The following is a 16,328-nucleotide window of genomic DNA, read 5'->3' on the forward strand; positions in this document are numbered from 1 at the left end:
GAAATAATCGCACACAAGCCAGCAAACCCCCCCCCCCACAACCCCCAAGTAACCCACCCATCATGTGCACCTCATGCCACTGGTACCATGACGACTGCTTAGGCTCTACAAAAGCTCATACCCAATGCTTGCCAATCTCCCTCTCTCTTTCTCTCTCTCTCTCTCTCTCTGTGCCAGAATAATGCAGCATATTTCAGTGGAACCGTTTTGACTCTGAATAATCTTTAAATGAAACACTCATTATTTTCGTTTTCCAGAAAATTGTGTGAGATATATACACACTTGTTATTGTGGCTAAAAACAGAAATCAGTGTTTTTGTATCATATATTCAGGCTTACAACAGGATAGACAGTGACCTAGTTGCACACTTCCCACATGCCCCCCTCCTCTCTAGTCTTCCTGAGTCTCCAGCCGGCAGCATGCTGCACTGGGTGGAAGGTGGGGGTCTGTCTGTGTTGCAGGATCAAAGTGGGAGCTTGTGGGTTAGTATGCTCTTCTAGCATGTTGGAAATGGTCTCTTATCCTGGCAAGACAGCCATTTGGTGCCGGAAAGTCAATATATTTTATAAATACTCAGATTATTGTGCAGCGTATCTCCCTGTGCAATGCACTACACACTTTATCTGTATAACAGATACAGAAAGTCAGAAAGGGTTTCTTTATTGTATTTAATATTGTACTGTGAGTTAGCTGCTACGCTGCTCTCTTTGTGTTTTATTTATTCACACGCAATCATTCTTGGCACAACAATAAAATTAAGAATACACACAAAAGGCTAAATATTTTATGATCAAGTGAACTGTACCAGCGATGGAATTTAGGATTATTCTTCTAATGAATTATCATAAATCTTTTGGTCTATATAAAATCTAACATCGTTGATAAGAATCCAGGATGAATGTCTTAGTGCAGCTAAAACTCAAATATTAAAGTTTAACGTGATATATAACAGGGAAAGTAGAGATGTATGGATTGAGAAAATCAGGGTCAATCACCTTGTTGAAAATAGCTTTTAGGCTTTGTGTCTGTTTTTTCAAACGAGCCATTGAATGTATTTAAATGGTTTTAAGTGCTCCTCTTGAAAAGTCTTTGGCAAAAATGTCTTACAAACTGCATGTTGCTGATCTTTCCAGAGACGGTGGACACCGACACTGCCAACATTTTCTTTCTCGTTGGATCATGACAAGTTGACTTCATCTGCCCAATAAAAACCTCTTCTGTGAATGAGCCGGTAGGTATACCAGCTTACAAGCTTTAGATGATACGATACAATAGATACTCATCAGCTACTGACATTGGTGCAATGGCACGTTTTCTGATAGGTCCGGCTGATGTTTTTTTTAATAGGACTAACATCTGCTGAAATCAATGTTCAACCCGCCCCATCGGTGTCTCCCTAGAAAAAAGGAGCAAATTGACTGTACAGAGACGAGAGGCTGCAGTTGGATTGACATTTGTGTATAAAAATGCCTGAAGTGATCATCCATCACCGAAATTTTCGATTAATTTTCTGTTTATTGAATTGTCAATAAATCAACTCGAGTTTCAGCACAGTATTTCATCATGAGGCAAAAGAAAAAAATGACAGATAAAATGCACGAGAGAAGAGCTTCATCATTACCAAGTTATGATGGCCAGTATTAGCATCACCAGGAAAATTATCATATTACAAGAAGCCTGAGGTGCGTTGGCAAGTTGTAAGAGGCCACAATGTGTTTGGAACATCAAGCCTTTTGTATCTTGGTAAGATTTAACATCCCAGGAACTGTACACAGACAAACAAGCAAGGGACACACACGCCCAGCTGTCCACTCCAGCTCCTGTCCTCACTGTCCCATCACTCTGCCCAGCTGGCTTGCAGCTGCAAATCCACAGCTTTATTCCTCTATCACTTCCTCCAAAGCCATGCAGCATTTCACTGTACAGTTACTGTGCCAAAGGTCACCGCCTGCTGCTGCTGCTACTTTCTCTCCCCCCTCAGTTTGCAATTTGTCTGACCTGGATCGAGCAGAGATTGTCCATAATCCAGCAGATCTGTCCAGTCTACAGGACTCTCTCTCTCTCTCTCTCTATGGGTCCTCTCTTTATTTACACTGTAAGCAGAGGTAGCCCGGGGAGGACTGAAGGCATGCACACATGGAGACAAATACAGTACACTCACAAAGAAACCTACAGACATATATGCACACACATTAAGGCACAACAGCACATGGAAAACTCTTGTTTGATATCTCGCTGTCCCTGTGACGAGCAAAAACTTTTCACAATTCGATGAAAAAATGTCACAGTTTACAAGAGGACTTTGACACTGCATACTCAGAAAAGCATTATTGTAACTGTCCATACTGTCTCTCAAGGTAAACAAGCCCGGCCTGTTTATCTAACCTCACCACAGCATTTCACCTCTGACAACTGAATGAGAATTTTTGAGGAACTGCAAATTGAAGCACTTTGCTTTATTACAGAAATTGTCCAAGCACACATATTACAGTCTAGATTTAAAGGCAGATGTAAAACATGTATGATAGAGCCCATGTGCACCTCTATGAATAAATCAATGAATAAGCAAACGTGATCAATTTGTGATGTCATCTCCAAGGTCCTGGAGACGCTCCCGAGTTCTAAATGCAGAGACTAAAATGTCTTCTTGATCATTCTAGGTGGAGGCCGGATGCACAAAGCCTTTTGACTTAATTAATCACACATACATGTTTATTAGAGAGGCTGCTGAGTCATCCTAAATGGCCGTATTTAGCTAAATAAGTATGTGTAAAAAATGAGGAGCAGCATAAGCAAACAAACACCCTCAGCTTTTTCCTCGCTAAGTTTAAATCAGGTACGCTAAACTTCAGCTGCAGTTTTGCTTAATAATAACTAAATCACCAGTTTGTAAAAATCTCACCTGTTTGTGAAAGTTGTCAAAATGGCAAAACAAGCTTGTGACTAAAACGTTTGAGAATATTTAAGGCCCATGCTGGGGGTATGAACTTCTGTAAAATGATGCATTGGGACACTAGAAAAACAAAAACTTTGCTGTTGGCCAAAGGGACTGGTCTGCTTTTCCAGTCAACTATATGCATTAAGAACAGGGCTTAATACAATTTAAGGAGACACTTATTCTATCTGGTACGTAACTGTACATCATCCTTTCATTCCTGCAGGCTGAAGATATGGACTAAGTCTCTGGAATCTAAGCCGCCTGCAAAATAAGAACAGGTTGATCTTTTCCTAATTCAAGTACGGGGTAGAGGGCTAACACAATGGTGTGATTACATAACACAAAGAAACCCCTCTCTGTCTCTGTCCAGCCGCCCAAGACTGGACCTCTTTCATCCAGCAAAGGGAACATGGTGAGCGGAGAGACAGCGGGACGATGGAGTCTGCCCACCCCTTTCATAGACTCGGGACAAACACAGACTATTGTCTGTCTTGATTTGTGTCCACATGTGTGTGCATGCAGTACATTTGTATTAACCTGTGTTTCTATACGTGTGTGAGATCGATAGAGCTTAGGATTGACCCTCTGACAGGCTGACCCTCCGACGGCATCTTTCTATGTTGACAATACTCGCAGGATTGACCTCTTAACTGATTTTGACCCTCATATGTTCACCCCGGTTGACCCTCACAGAAGGGCGGCTTAAGTGAACCTGACCCCGCCCTGCAAACACAGAGCCCTATTTTCGGCCACGACCTTATAACCCTTGACCACAAACAAGCAATAATGTGGGGGTGGGGAGGGGGGTGGAGAGAAACAACATAGAGAACATTCAAGTCCATTCTTTTAACTGTGATCACAGCTTGTTCTGCATATTCACAGGGTGCCTTAAAAAAAAGCATCGACTCAGTCTGCATGGAAAAAAAAAACAAGACGTATCAGCGCCTGTCTTAAGCTATAGTTTGAGATTTTTGGAAATGATCTGATCAACTTTCAAGAGTTAGATGGGAAAATAAATCATAGCTGTCCAGTAGCCTGTTGGCTAAGCTATGCTAAGAACAGAGGCTGGAAAACAGTAGCATTACTCTATCTAAATCAAATAAAAAGTTTGTCACATCAGTTTCTGTCACATCAAGCAGGCAGCCTCCTTCACTTTCTGCTTCTGACAAGGAAAACTGGCGAGCACCTAAAACCCCACGTAAGAATGTTTTAACAGACGGTTAATGTTAATGTTTAAGACTTTTGTGGTGTGGGAGGATTTTTGTTTCATTCAGAGAAAGCCAAGCTAGCTTTCTTCCCTCTTTTTTTGCTAAGCTAAGCTAATGCGGCTGCTTGTTGTGGCTTCATATATTTGTGAGAGTTTCATTGTTCTTAACTTCCAACTATCATCGAGAAAGGACATACAGTTTCTTCTCTATAAAATTATTATTGGATATACTTTCTTTTCGCAGATGATGAAATGGTCAGAAATACACTTCTGATATGGAGCAACAAAAAAAAGCTATAAAATATTACAAGCCAAATTTTTACACACCAGACGTGTGTTAAGGCACATTATTCTCACGAGCAGGAGACGCTCCTCTCATAGTGGAGAGCGGGTCACCATGTGTAAAGGGCTGTCTGTGCTTTCAAAGATTTTGTCTTTAATCAGAGGATCTGCTGGAATTAGAGGTCTGTCTGAGCCTGCGACCCCCCTCCCTTACTACTCTTACATCCCCGACAACATGAGAAAAGTGTGTGTGCGTATGTGGCTTTTTTGTGTGTGTGTGTGTGTGTGTGTGTTGGTTCAGGGGATTCTCAACCATGGGACCAGAGCGAATATGAGCTGCCACATTGGGCTCATAAATGGACCCTGTGGCAAGCCCACAGCAAATGCAGCTTAGCATAATTCGAGAGGAAAAAAAAACCAGACGGTGTGTGCTGTGGTGCACCGTTAAATCCACAAAGCAGCTTTCTCCCTCTCTCATCTCTCTCAAGCCCTCTCCTCCATCTTCCAAAAAACACTTCCGCACAGACAGGAATTAATGCCACAGCCAAACTAAATATTACCTCAGAATAACAACATGTCAAGCCGTCAACAGTCACCAGGCTTAGTTTTGTTTATTATTAGAGAACTCATTAAGAAGAACAGACCACAGAGAGAGAGAGCCGATATTTCGTTCTCTGCAAGTAAGTGATGACAATTTTACAGCCAAAATTTACAAAACGTCCAAAATACTCTAGCAGCAGCAATAATTGAATATATTTACTTTAAGTCTCTTTTCCAAAGATATTATTGGTAGGGGTGGGAACATAATGCTGGTAAGGATAGAAATGATACAAACATGAATCAAACTGAGGCTGCTACCTTAATTAAAATTACAGTCACAACGCCTTCGATAAAAACAACACACCGCATAGCATACTGATAGTGTTTGCATTGATTTAGGTTTGCAAAGTGTATGTCAGCAGACAGATGGGACAGATGACTGCATGGTGCGGTATCTGCCATTCCTTGTGGTCTTACACCCTTCTGCATTTCTTTACCAACAGTAGGCCTGTGGGCTTTTCATTATTCTCGTTAACAGCGTCACGCAGAAACAAGCACTTAACCACATGAAATGACAAAACATGCTGATTGAGTTGAACAAGCCGCACTGAAAAACATATTATGGTTCTGTGGGGTGTGAAGATGGAGAGCTTTACGATGTATTTTCAGTAAACAAGTCTCCTCTGTGAGCAGATACACAAATAGGTGCAGTGTGGATGGATGTTTTTATAAGTATGACTCACTGAAAAACTGAAAAGTCATGAGGTGTAATTTAGAGGTTAGTTAATGGCATAAAGAATTAACTGCTCCTGGGCTTTAAATAAACTGTACGACCATTATGGTTATCTGTATTGCTTTTCCTACTGTTTCTTACGGAGACAATTGTCTCAGTATGACTATTTGCTACTCACAAACTATATGATATGAAAACAGTAAGAGAATGAGTCATGCTACATTTTCTGATAAGAGATTGTTCAATGCCTTACTGTTGTTTGTCTGGGTTTACTCTGCTGCTGGACAACAAGAACATCAGCAAAAAAATCCTAAATAAGAAACTAAATACAGTCCATATGTAATATTTGAATATTTGCAATATGTTGCAGGGACATTAGAACTTTCCCTGTCTCTTTTACCATTTGACACATAGTAATCGTGGATTGAATGAGCTTATCATTTGATGGATAGTAAATCAATTATCTGGAAGTTTCATTAAATCAAAATGAACTGACGTTCATAAACTCACATGTTCTTAGGACAACATTTGTAAAAGTAGCCATTTTGTTGCTGTTTTTTTTTTTTTATCTCAGTGGTAGTTGTTCATGTCTTTCACTTACCTTTTGTTGTGCCAAACTCTAAAACAAATCAAAGTCAGAATGTACTGGTTTGCAGAATCTGAACATATCAGGATTAGGGTTCTTCATATAATATGCACGATATGATATAAAAGATAATGTAACTGTATGTCATGAGGGGATATCTGTGTTATTTTGTGTTAATTATTATCTATTTTCCTTCTCTTTTCATGTTATGTATGCATGAAGGCTGAAGGGCTGCACTGGTAAATCCTTGGATCTTGTAGCGTTTAAGCGTTAATGAGTTCATGGTGTCTCATTGTGCCACTGAATGTAATCCACTTGACGAAACATGCTTTGGGTCTACTGACGTTGTGACTCAACCACATTGTTTGCAATGCTTATGAAGAGGTGAAGAGAGGAGCGGATGGCAGCAGAACAAAATACGCACTAGAGAAGAGATATGACAGCCTGATGCAGCTTACTACTCATTAAAATAGTCTCCTACCTGGACGGCCTGTAGAAGCCGAATGCATTGCCCCTTGACGTCTTCAAAGGGACACCGTTTGGAGAGCATGAGAAGGTGAGCCAGGATGTCATTCAGGTCGCAGTTGGGGGGTGTTCCTGTGGCCGAGGGCGATAGGGCAGGTGGTATGGGCTTGATGTCCTCCACTTTCCTCATGATCTCCTGGCAGATGTTCTCCATGGCTTCATTCCTGGAGCTGGCATCCCTGCTGCCCAGCCCATCCCATCTCCCCAAAGATTCCTGGTCCTGCACTTCCATCTTATGATGTGGGACTAGTGTTTGTGTTGTTTTACAACAGGCTACAAGACAATAAGCCACAAAAGAGTCCATGTTGACGTCAAATAATTATCTTTATCAGTGTTATTCTAATCGGGCACTATGGATCAGCTTGTAACTTTAAGCCAGTGTCAGGATTTCTAAGGAATTAAAGCCCAACTAATAAATGGTTGAAACCACTGAATATAAAAAAATACATCAGACAGAAATATCAGTATAATTCAGTACTTGTGTCAAACCAGTACATTGTGTTTAAAATGGCATTAAAAAATGACTAGGGAGGAATTACAAGTTCATCTTTCCACAGTAAAATGTTCAATCGTTAAAGGGGCTGAATCACATGACAGATCCTCTGGCAAAATGTATATTTTTACGTCAGTTTTTATTGCGACCTGGTAAATGTTCATGAAAATCACATGAGAATTTGTTTATGGGTAAATAAGATGACAGGAATGTCCGTTTCTGAAATATCCAACAAAATAAATAACAAAACGAAAAATATGCATTGATAATGGAAAATGTAATATTGCCTCAAAGAAGTCTATTACAAAACAGACAAAGATTTAGTTACAAAAAGCCGATAGATAGCAGACAATGTGATTTTCTTTGTACTCTAAAGTAACTACATAGGCTAGAAGCTACTGGCCTCATAAAGCCAGCATCAATCAGACACTGGCAGATAAACTGAGATCCTGCTGAGAATGTCACACCAATTTAGCAGCTATTTAGTAATAACTACATTGTCCTACTGATTTATTATGCAAGAAAAAAAAAGACCAGTTAACGCAGCTTACAGATTGTTTACTGATGTTAGTTTCAAGGCATCATAATCTGGCAGTGGAGTGTTATTGATACGAACAATAATGAACTGTCCTTGGTGAACGGTAAATGACATAATGTGATTTGAAATGTCCAAATACGCAACTTGTAAGTTAATGTTGGTGGGGTCCATTCAATCATAGCTGCTTTTCTTTCGTGTCATGCTTTCAAGCTGTCCTTTAACAAAGACACCGGTACAGTAGATCACAAACGCAACAAAATAAACATTCCTACACACCAACATTTCACTGTGCACCAAAAACAGACAGTGTCATTTTCAAATACTCACTTTATCCACATTCTTTGGTGCAGGTCTTCTGTTACGGGACGTCTTGCCACAGCACTGACCAGTAACGTTAGTCCCAGGGCATAAGAGGTAGGAGGCAACAACTTCAGGGTAAACATTTGATTGGCAGAAAATTCCGGCCAATAAGAAGAATCTACGGACGTTCTAGGGCGGGATTTTGTGGATTCCGGTTCAATGGTTGGTCAGAGGCCAGTTGCCAAGCTTACAGGGGAAGGATTTATGGGACTTGAGTTCTATCGGTCGGTGTTTGTTATGTATGGTAGTCCTTCAGAAATACATCTCCCAGCATACATTTCGAAAGCAGACCCCCCTCCTCTCTGTTGTTTATCAGAAATAACAGTGAGAGGAGAAAGAGGAGAAAGAGAAAGATGTTGTTTATTTCCATTTCATTGTTTTCTATTTAAATTAATTTCAACTTCATTTACCGTCATAATAAACATCGATCAGTGTGTTTTGTACAGCAGTTTAACACAAATAGGCCTATAACTGGCAACACTTTCTGACATATGTAAACATTTTGATTTGCAATGGGTGCAATGCAATGGTTGCTTTGTTTCAGGGACAAATGTGTAACAAATAAGGAAAAAATGTAACCCTACATAAGATGCACTTGTCTACAAAGGAAATAACACCAATAGCCTGCTATATCCATTTGGAGAAAATAGCCACACAGCCACACTACAAATGTGTTTTCTTATGCTGCAGCAGATTATTTAGATACTGATGTGTGAATGTCCGCAGTGTGATTGACTGTTTCTCTAGCTAGACACTTCCCTAACAGAAAATATTAATGTAAAAAGGTTTGACACATTTTTTGTGTGAAACAGGACAACTCCCCATGTTATATGATGCATCCGTCTCCTGATACTGCCAACCATGATCTTGTCCAAATTCTGTATATTATCTGTAATGTAGTATAGCATGCTCACTGCACCTTAATCTGTATATTATAATCTGAAGAATATATTTATATTTATAGTATTTATTTATATTTCATCCCATTAATCCAGCCATATATACCCAATAATTCACTTTTTTTTAGTCTACATCTGTAAATTTTGTAATTACTGTACATAGCACAGATTCTTGCACTTTCTGCTTATTGCACTTCTGGTGAGATGCCAAATCTCATTTTGTTACTCTATACTTGTATATGTGTAATGATAATAAAGTTGAATCTCATCTCATCTCAAATGAATAAAGCAAATACATAGCTGCTGCAAAGGACACTAAGCATATGACTGTGTTTTTGGCTGTGACAGTGTAATTAAAGAAAAAGCAACATGTGAGGAGACTATCAAATTCTATAAATGTTAGCCTTATAGGTTAGTCATTTTAACCTAACCAAGCAAAAATAGCCTACTGCCGGAGGCTTTGCAACTTTAAAGATTCCCTTAGGCTAAAAGTAGTCTATAGTCTAGGCCAGTGGTTCCCAAAGTGGGGTCGCCAGCCACCAAGAGGGGGGTCATGAGATGCCTTCCATAAAAAATAAAAAATCATTTAAAAGTGCATAAGTATATATTTTTACCCATTTTTGTAAATATACAAAAAGTAGTCCAATGTCATGTAAGACATGTGAAATTAATTTTTTTTATAGTTTTTAGGCTGTTGTATTATTTTGTGTTCCTAGTTTTTGGATAGGTTTATTAGTGTGTGCGTGGCTGTCGCTACCTTATATACCTAACTAACCACCTTAAAGAACAGTGGGGGGGGGTCCCCAGTTTCTGTCAGCCTTATTTTGGGGGTCACAACCTGAAAACTTTGGGAACCCCTGGTCTAGGCGGTCTAGGCCTATAGTGAATACAGTGAGATTCACAAAAAATTCCTTATCCAAGTTGTAGCAAGCTTACCAATAGCCATATGTAAATAATGCCTTTAAATAAGCTACGTGATGTGCATACGATTAATTTTCAACATTTAAACATTTAGACTGTTTTTCTATTAGGCCCATGTGAAGTGGGTTATTTTAAGATCACTGTTTGTGAAGAGGAGAATAGTTAAAAAAATATTGCATAAAAAACACGAATTTAATCAATTTAACTAGGCTTCATCTGAATAGTGTCGGATGTTTTCTACCTGGCATAGCTTATCTGACCCCTTGGTATTTATTTGTAACTACTTTGAACAGTAACTGTGCAGCAGTGTACATTGGAGAGCTGGAGGAGGAAACACTGCGCAGGCGGAACCACAGCGACGAGGCGACAAAGAGGAGGGAAATTTAAAAAGTCCGGACTGCTTATTGGTGACAACAAGGACGAAGAAGTCAGTTTCCATTAATCATTTGGATACAAACAAGTCATTTAAAACTAGTAAAGGCAGTCTGACAGTTTCTATACATACACATGATTCGTTTCAAAAGGAGTCATCTGTGTGACAGAATGGAAACTCATTACGACCAGGTAACGTTGACTCTTAAAGCGTTAGCAGCGAAAGTGGCTAACATGTTAGCTTCAGCGTTGTTTACTTTCGTTAAGTAGTCGTTGCTGCTAGGTGATCTGAAGTAAGGCTTCACCACTTATTTACATAAATGTATCTATGTTGACGACATGTGTCGATGTTTGAAGATGCTAAAGGTACGGAACAAAACCACACATGTTTATTCGGCAGGACTTCGTTCGTCATTTATTGTAAAGTCTCATAAAGCTACACGTTTCTTAGGATTTATTTGCCTTATTATTATTATTATTATTATTATTATTATTATTTGACTGATATTCCAACTCAAAAATATAATTTTTTAATCGCAATGATTAATGGTTTATTTAAAGCAGTTGCTTTGTATTTATATATATATATTGTATTAAATGTATAATTGTAAACATACTCTAACAAACTGTATAGATATAAAGATTATATAAAATGTAAATATAGTACATCACATTGTACAAATAGATATGTATAGATATAGATATATGTATTGTTTAAATATATAAATTATAAAAAATCATAGTATATCAAGTTGTATATATGTGGAAAATCATTGGATTGTAAATATCAAATATAGTATCATAAATAGTAATAGTAATAGTCTATAGTAATATAGATAGATTGTATATATAGAGAGATTATAAGGAACACAGGAATTTAATTTAATAAATATTAATTATTGAGCTGTGGAAAAGGGGTAGGATTAAATAAGTTTTATACTTCTTACTCCTTTTCAGGCATATCAATTGAATATACGTAATTTTCTTTTTCTTTTTTTGTGAAATAATATGAACATTTTTCTGTTTATTGTATTTTCGTGCTTTTCATTTTGTTTTGTATTTTTGATATGTTTGATTTTATTTGATATGTCTGAAATAAAGTTAATCAATAAAAACACATTTTAAAAAAAATGTACAGTGTGTAACGAGATCTCCTTCCTTTTTTTTCTTTAGATTTTAGACTCACCATCCAAAAACAGTTACATCGGGAGCTATTACCAGCCTCCAGACTGCATACTACCAAAACCAAGACAGGTGGAGCTCACTTCACATTCATCCATCAGCCCTCATATGTCTCAGGCCAACCATAATGTTGACAGCAAAGGTAAAGGCATATTGATTATGTTAAGCTTTTTTCCTCATATAATGTTTTTTTTTGATATCACCTCACATTACGTTGGAACTCTTACCTCATTATGAATACACCATCAGCTGTTGTTGAAGCACTGAAGACCCTTCAGGAGAAAATCAGGTGGTTGGAGCAGGAAAGGATACAAGCAGAGAAGAGCTACCAGGAGTTTTCCCTTGATGCTCAAAAACATCAGCAGGCCACGACATCACACACGGTGCTCAGTCAGCCAGCAGCCAGCCAGCCTGACACGGATAATTCCAGTAGGAAAGGTAAGTGATGGAGGGTAAAAAACGGAACGATAACTACTATTTCTTAGATATAATGAAAACTCTTTTCCATTGATTGTGATAACAGAGATTGACTCAAAGCTGCAGTCTGCGGAGGCTCGCTGTAAGGTTCTGGAAAAGCAGCTGGACTACATGAGAAGGATGGTGGAACATGCTAAGAGGGAGAGGAATGTCCTCAAGCAAAATCAGGTACTCCAAAGGACTAGAAACTCAAGACAATAATCCATAACTAAATGTTTCTTTAAGGGTAGACCCTGAAACTATAAGCACAATATTTGACAGAGAATTTGTTGTATGGCATTGAAAATATTTATACAACTGAGTGAACTCTTTATATTCTTACCAGTTTTGTCATCAGGGGTTCAGTTACATTTGAGCATTTATTGATAAATAAATATATACTATAAAGTTATGCTTTAACTGGTATAAATATGAGTGCATAATAAATCAGTGCCTGTTACTAATCAGCTACAAATCTGTGTTCACTTGCCTTCTAGGCTACTCTACAGAACCAGCAGCCAAGCAGCTCAAACAGCCAATCTCAGCAGGAGAAGCTGGCAAAACTTGAATCAGAGTGTCTCAAATTGAGTAGAACCCAAACCCTGGCAGAGGTAATTCATGGCAACGTATTGGTCATATCACTGGTCATCACAAGCTGACTGACAATAATATATTTATTTCATTACAATGTTGATTTCAGATGAAACTTTCCATTCTGGAGCAGAAGCTGCTGAAGGAAGAGCACGAGCGTAAACTTGTGCAAGTGAAAGCCGACGAGGTCTGTCTACACACTCGTACAGAAGTAACAGAGACACACGCTTACACAAAGTATTGGGGAAGCCAGAATCAGTTTTTATATTTCTAACTCTCTGTACTCCGACATTCATATGTTTTACGATAAATGTGGAAAAAAAACCTGTTATTTTTATATCTATATCTCACTACTTGTACGTACTATGAATTGACCTCTCGTTGTTTTCAAGTGGTTGTGGGTTCAAATAAATGAGCTTTATTATGGCTCTTACAAAGCTACACATTTTGTGTCCACAGCTGCAGAAGGAGTTGGAAACAAACCTTCGACTGTCTTTGCAAACTTCTGAAGAAATAAATCCAAAGAAAACAAAAAGGGCCGTGAAGGTACTTTTCCTTTCAATAATGCGCATAAACTGCTTGCATTTAGTTGACAAGGAACATATTTGTTTGCACATAAAAGCACTAACTTCTGTTTTCTACCTCAGAAAACCCCCGGGCAGAACGAGCTGACATCTCCAAGCCACCGCAGGCACCCAAAAATGCCCTTTGTTGCAGGAACTGTACGACCTTGATAATTCTAAAACCATTAAAAAAAAAAACATGAGATAGTAACTTTTTTTTTTCTTGTTGAAGTTTTTTGATTAACTTTGATTGATTTTGATTACGTCTACATCATTTGCAGTCAACCAGCCCAAGCCATTCAGTCCACGCCAACGTGCAAAGTATACTTCACATGATGAAGCACCATCAGCCCCAGCTGTGTGAACATGTGAGCTCTCTGCACAGGTCTGGTGCTGGAGTCAAGAAAAGCCTCCAAAAACACTTTGATCCATCCTCTGCCAACACTCCTCATAAGCCCGACAGGAAGCCCCAACAAGCAGATCAGCCGCTGGGCTCGCTGTCAGACCTGCTGCTCGCTCTGCAGGATGAGCTGGGACAAATGAGCTTGTGAGTAAGGTTTTGTAAAATAGTTTCTTTGACTTTAAAAAAATGTTTGTCATCTATTTTTCTTTTTGCGTGTGATTGTTTTGTTTGTCTTTTTCAGTGAGCATCAGGAGTTAGTGGGTCAGATAGATGCAGCTACAGATCAAAAGCAGAGGCACGATCTGCAAGGAGAACTAGAGAGGTTGGCGGCAAGAGTGGAGGAGAAGGGAGCTCAGATCACCAAGCTCCGCAAACACCAGCAGACAGTGAGTGCAGCATCATTTAGTATGACACACGGCAAGTCTGTGAAAAGGTGTGTTTTCAAAAACCTAATTAACGATTCGTGTCCTTCTCAGATCAAAAAACTGACCAAGAGTCAACCTTGCGCTGGAGAACAAACAACCAAGAAGTTGAGTGGAATGAAACCACCCGCTCCTTCTCCTGTGAAGGCAAAGCAGAAAGGAAAGAAAGGTGGGACGGCTCATAACAACCTGCAGCTCCTCAGAGAGACCCAGAAGTTCAGAAACAGCCTCAAACAAGATGACCTGTACTGGGAAACATGAGGCTCTTCTCAGAGTGACCGCTCTGTCTGCTGGCTTTGATGCTACAGCTGGTTGAACCACAAGACTCCCCTTGGTTCCTCGCAGCCTGCTGTCCCCCTCTTCTTGAAATGGTGTCTGGGACATTTCAAGTAAGAAATAAAAATAGGGAATCATTGATTTTTTTTTTGGTGTTTTACACAGGACTTGATAATGTGTTACTCACCAAACCTTTTAAACTTTTTTGGGTGATAAATGAATACTTTGCATATTCACAGGCCTTCACAGAGGGAGTGTAGTTTATGAACCATGATTTTATCTGTGAAGCTGAAGTAGTCTATTATTTTAATTATTAAACATTTAAAAAGCATTTTGGTCACATTTTATTTCAGCAACCACAATTGTGTTTTCCAATTACTTTCCCCCCCCTCACTTCTCACCTAGAACCACAAGGTGGCAGTGCTCAGCTTTTGTTCCGTTTCCAATACTTCTAGCTCTGACACAATTGAATGTATAGCAGTAATAAGACCTAACTTTGTCATTTTGCATGCAGCATCAATCTCCTACTGTCTTGAGTTGTCTTTAATAGAAATGCAATGCGTTGGGAACTCTGTCCCAGCAGCTGGCCGGACAGCTGAGTAAAAGCAGGCCTGACCACATGACAAACGGATGTGGTTTAATTCCCTGTGCGGCGTGCACGAGTGGGACCCAAAAAAAAGGTCAAATCCCTGAAATTGAACTTCGAAAGTTGTCATTCATCTATTTTTCTGGTCTGATGACAGGACACATTTTTGTGGCACGGCTGAGGCTTTTATATTTGCTCTCTGTCAGCTTGAGTCAGCCACCTTTTTATGAGATGAATAAAAACAATGTGAAGCTGCATCATAACATTCCTCCATTATCTTCTCATTATCTCGGCCTGCAGTGTTTTTGTTATCAGCTCCCATTTTTGATAACCAAGAAGCATATTTTTAACCTAAAAGCTAATCTCGGGTCACTCCCTATACCATCATCAGAAACTGCTGAATTAAAAACTAAAAATACAACAGAGAATGGGTCATGGGAGAATAAAACAGCCTATTGTTTTTGTTCTCTTGCTCTCTACGTTCAACTTCATCCAGCCAAAATTGCTAGGTCCTGGTATTCTTGGCATGACTTGAGTTTGCTACGTGGTTAAATGGACTGAGCATGTGTCATACGAGAGAGACTGAACCTGATGCATTGTCTCTCAGTGCTTCCATATTAGATTACAGGGCATGACTGGACATGGAAATCTGGTTAGCTGAGGCAAGAAGTCCAGACCCTTCTTTGCCCACATGCAACATCTCCTCCTATTAGCACTACTGACCCTGCAGCTCTGTTACCTTGTGACTAAACACCTCTCTGTTTGTCCACTGGTGAATGGCGTTTGTGTTTCGAGGGCTGTGAATGTAGGAGGGCTTGGGAGATATGAGGCATTGGTAAGGGTTTGTTAAAAGTATTGGCTATGAACGAGTGCTCATCCATAATTTTAAGAGGATAAGCTGATGTCTAAAGTGTGAAATTCAGACTGGAAAAAGAGGTGCATTTACGGGTTAAGTTACATAGTCTGATATGAACTGGACATTCTTTTCTACCATTGGCTAGTCACACATCAAGTGCAGGGTTGCAGATTGTTTTTAATGGACAGACAAGACTGTGGTGCAGTTGTCCAAAACACATTTTCTCCTGCAACTCTTCCGTGGTTCCTGGAAACTGTTCCAGCTGGGGGCTGAGCCACTGAAAGAATAACAGTCTGCTCAACACAAACACACAGTGTACGCACACACCTCATTCAAGAATGTAGTCAACTGTACAAACTGTTGTTCCTGAGTGTGTACACGAACATTTCCTTTGGAGAGAAGTGATTTTGCTGCATAGGCAGAACCTTGCTGTGACCTTAGAAACTGATCATGTGTCTTGGAAAACAAAGGGATTGTTTTGAAAAGAGATGTGGTTTCTTTGGTTTGGGCTGTCATTGACACAAATGGGTTTATAAATGTTATATGACTGAAAACAATCTTAGTGTTGTTATTGTTTTTAACATTTGCTTTGTATCTC

At 39.3% G+C, this 16,328-nt stretch overlaps 2 protein-coding genes across 2 annotated transcripts in view; one reads left to right on the forward strand and one right to left on the reverse strand.

Annotated features, from left to right (window-relative positions):
• sesn1 (sestrin 1) overlaps window positions 1-8,238 on the reverse strand; it is a 55,469-nt gene extending 47,231 nt beyond the window's left edge. Inside the window, exons 1-2 of the mRNA XM_061051966.1 lie at window positions 8,171-8,238; window positions 6,769-7,085 (exon numbers count right to left, since the gene is read on the reverse strand). Of these exons, the coding sequence (XP_060907949.1) occupies window positions 6,769-7,044 (276 nt within the window). The 5' untranslated portion in view covers window positions 7,045-7,085; window positions 8,171-8,238. The remainder of the gene's footprint in view (window positions 1-6,768; window positions 7,086-8,170) is intronic.
• A 2,148-nt stretch (window positions 8,239-10,386) lies between these two features.
• cep57l1 (centrosomal protein 57, like 1) lies at window positions 10,387-14,619 on the forward strand. Its single transcript, XM_061051969.1, has 11 exons — window positions 10,387-10,587; window positions 11,569-11,719; window positions 11,827-12,015; window positions 12,101-12,222; window positions 12,531-12,644; window positions 12,734-12,811; window positions 13,084-13,170; window positions 13,272-13,346; window positions 13,469-13,734; window positions 13,832-13,976; window positions 14,067-14,619. The coding sequence occupies exons 1-11, from the start codon at window positions 10,531-10,533 to the stop codon at window positions 14,271-14,273; spliced, it is 1,491 nt and encodes a 496-aa protein (XP_060907952.1). The 5' UTR covers window positions 10,387-10,530; the 3' UTR covers window positions 14,274-14,619.
• The last annotated feature ends 1,709 nt before the right edge of the window (window positions 14,620-16,328 follow it).

This window comes from Labrus mixtus, chromosome 12, assembly GCF_963584025.1.
Source record: "Labrus mixtus chromosome 12, fLabMix1.1, whole genome shotgun sequence".
Classification (NCBI taxonomy): domain Eukaryota; kingdom Metazoa; phylum Chordata; class Actinopteri; order Labriformes; family Labridae; genus Labrus; species Labrus mixtus.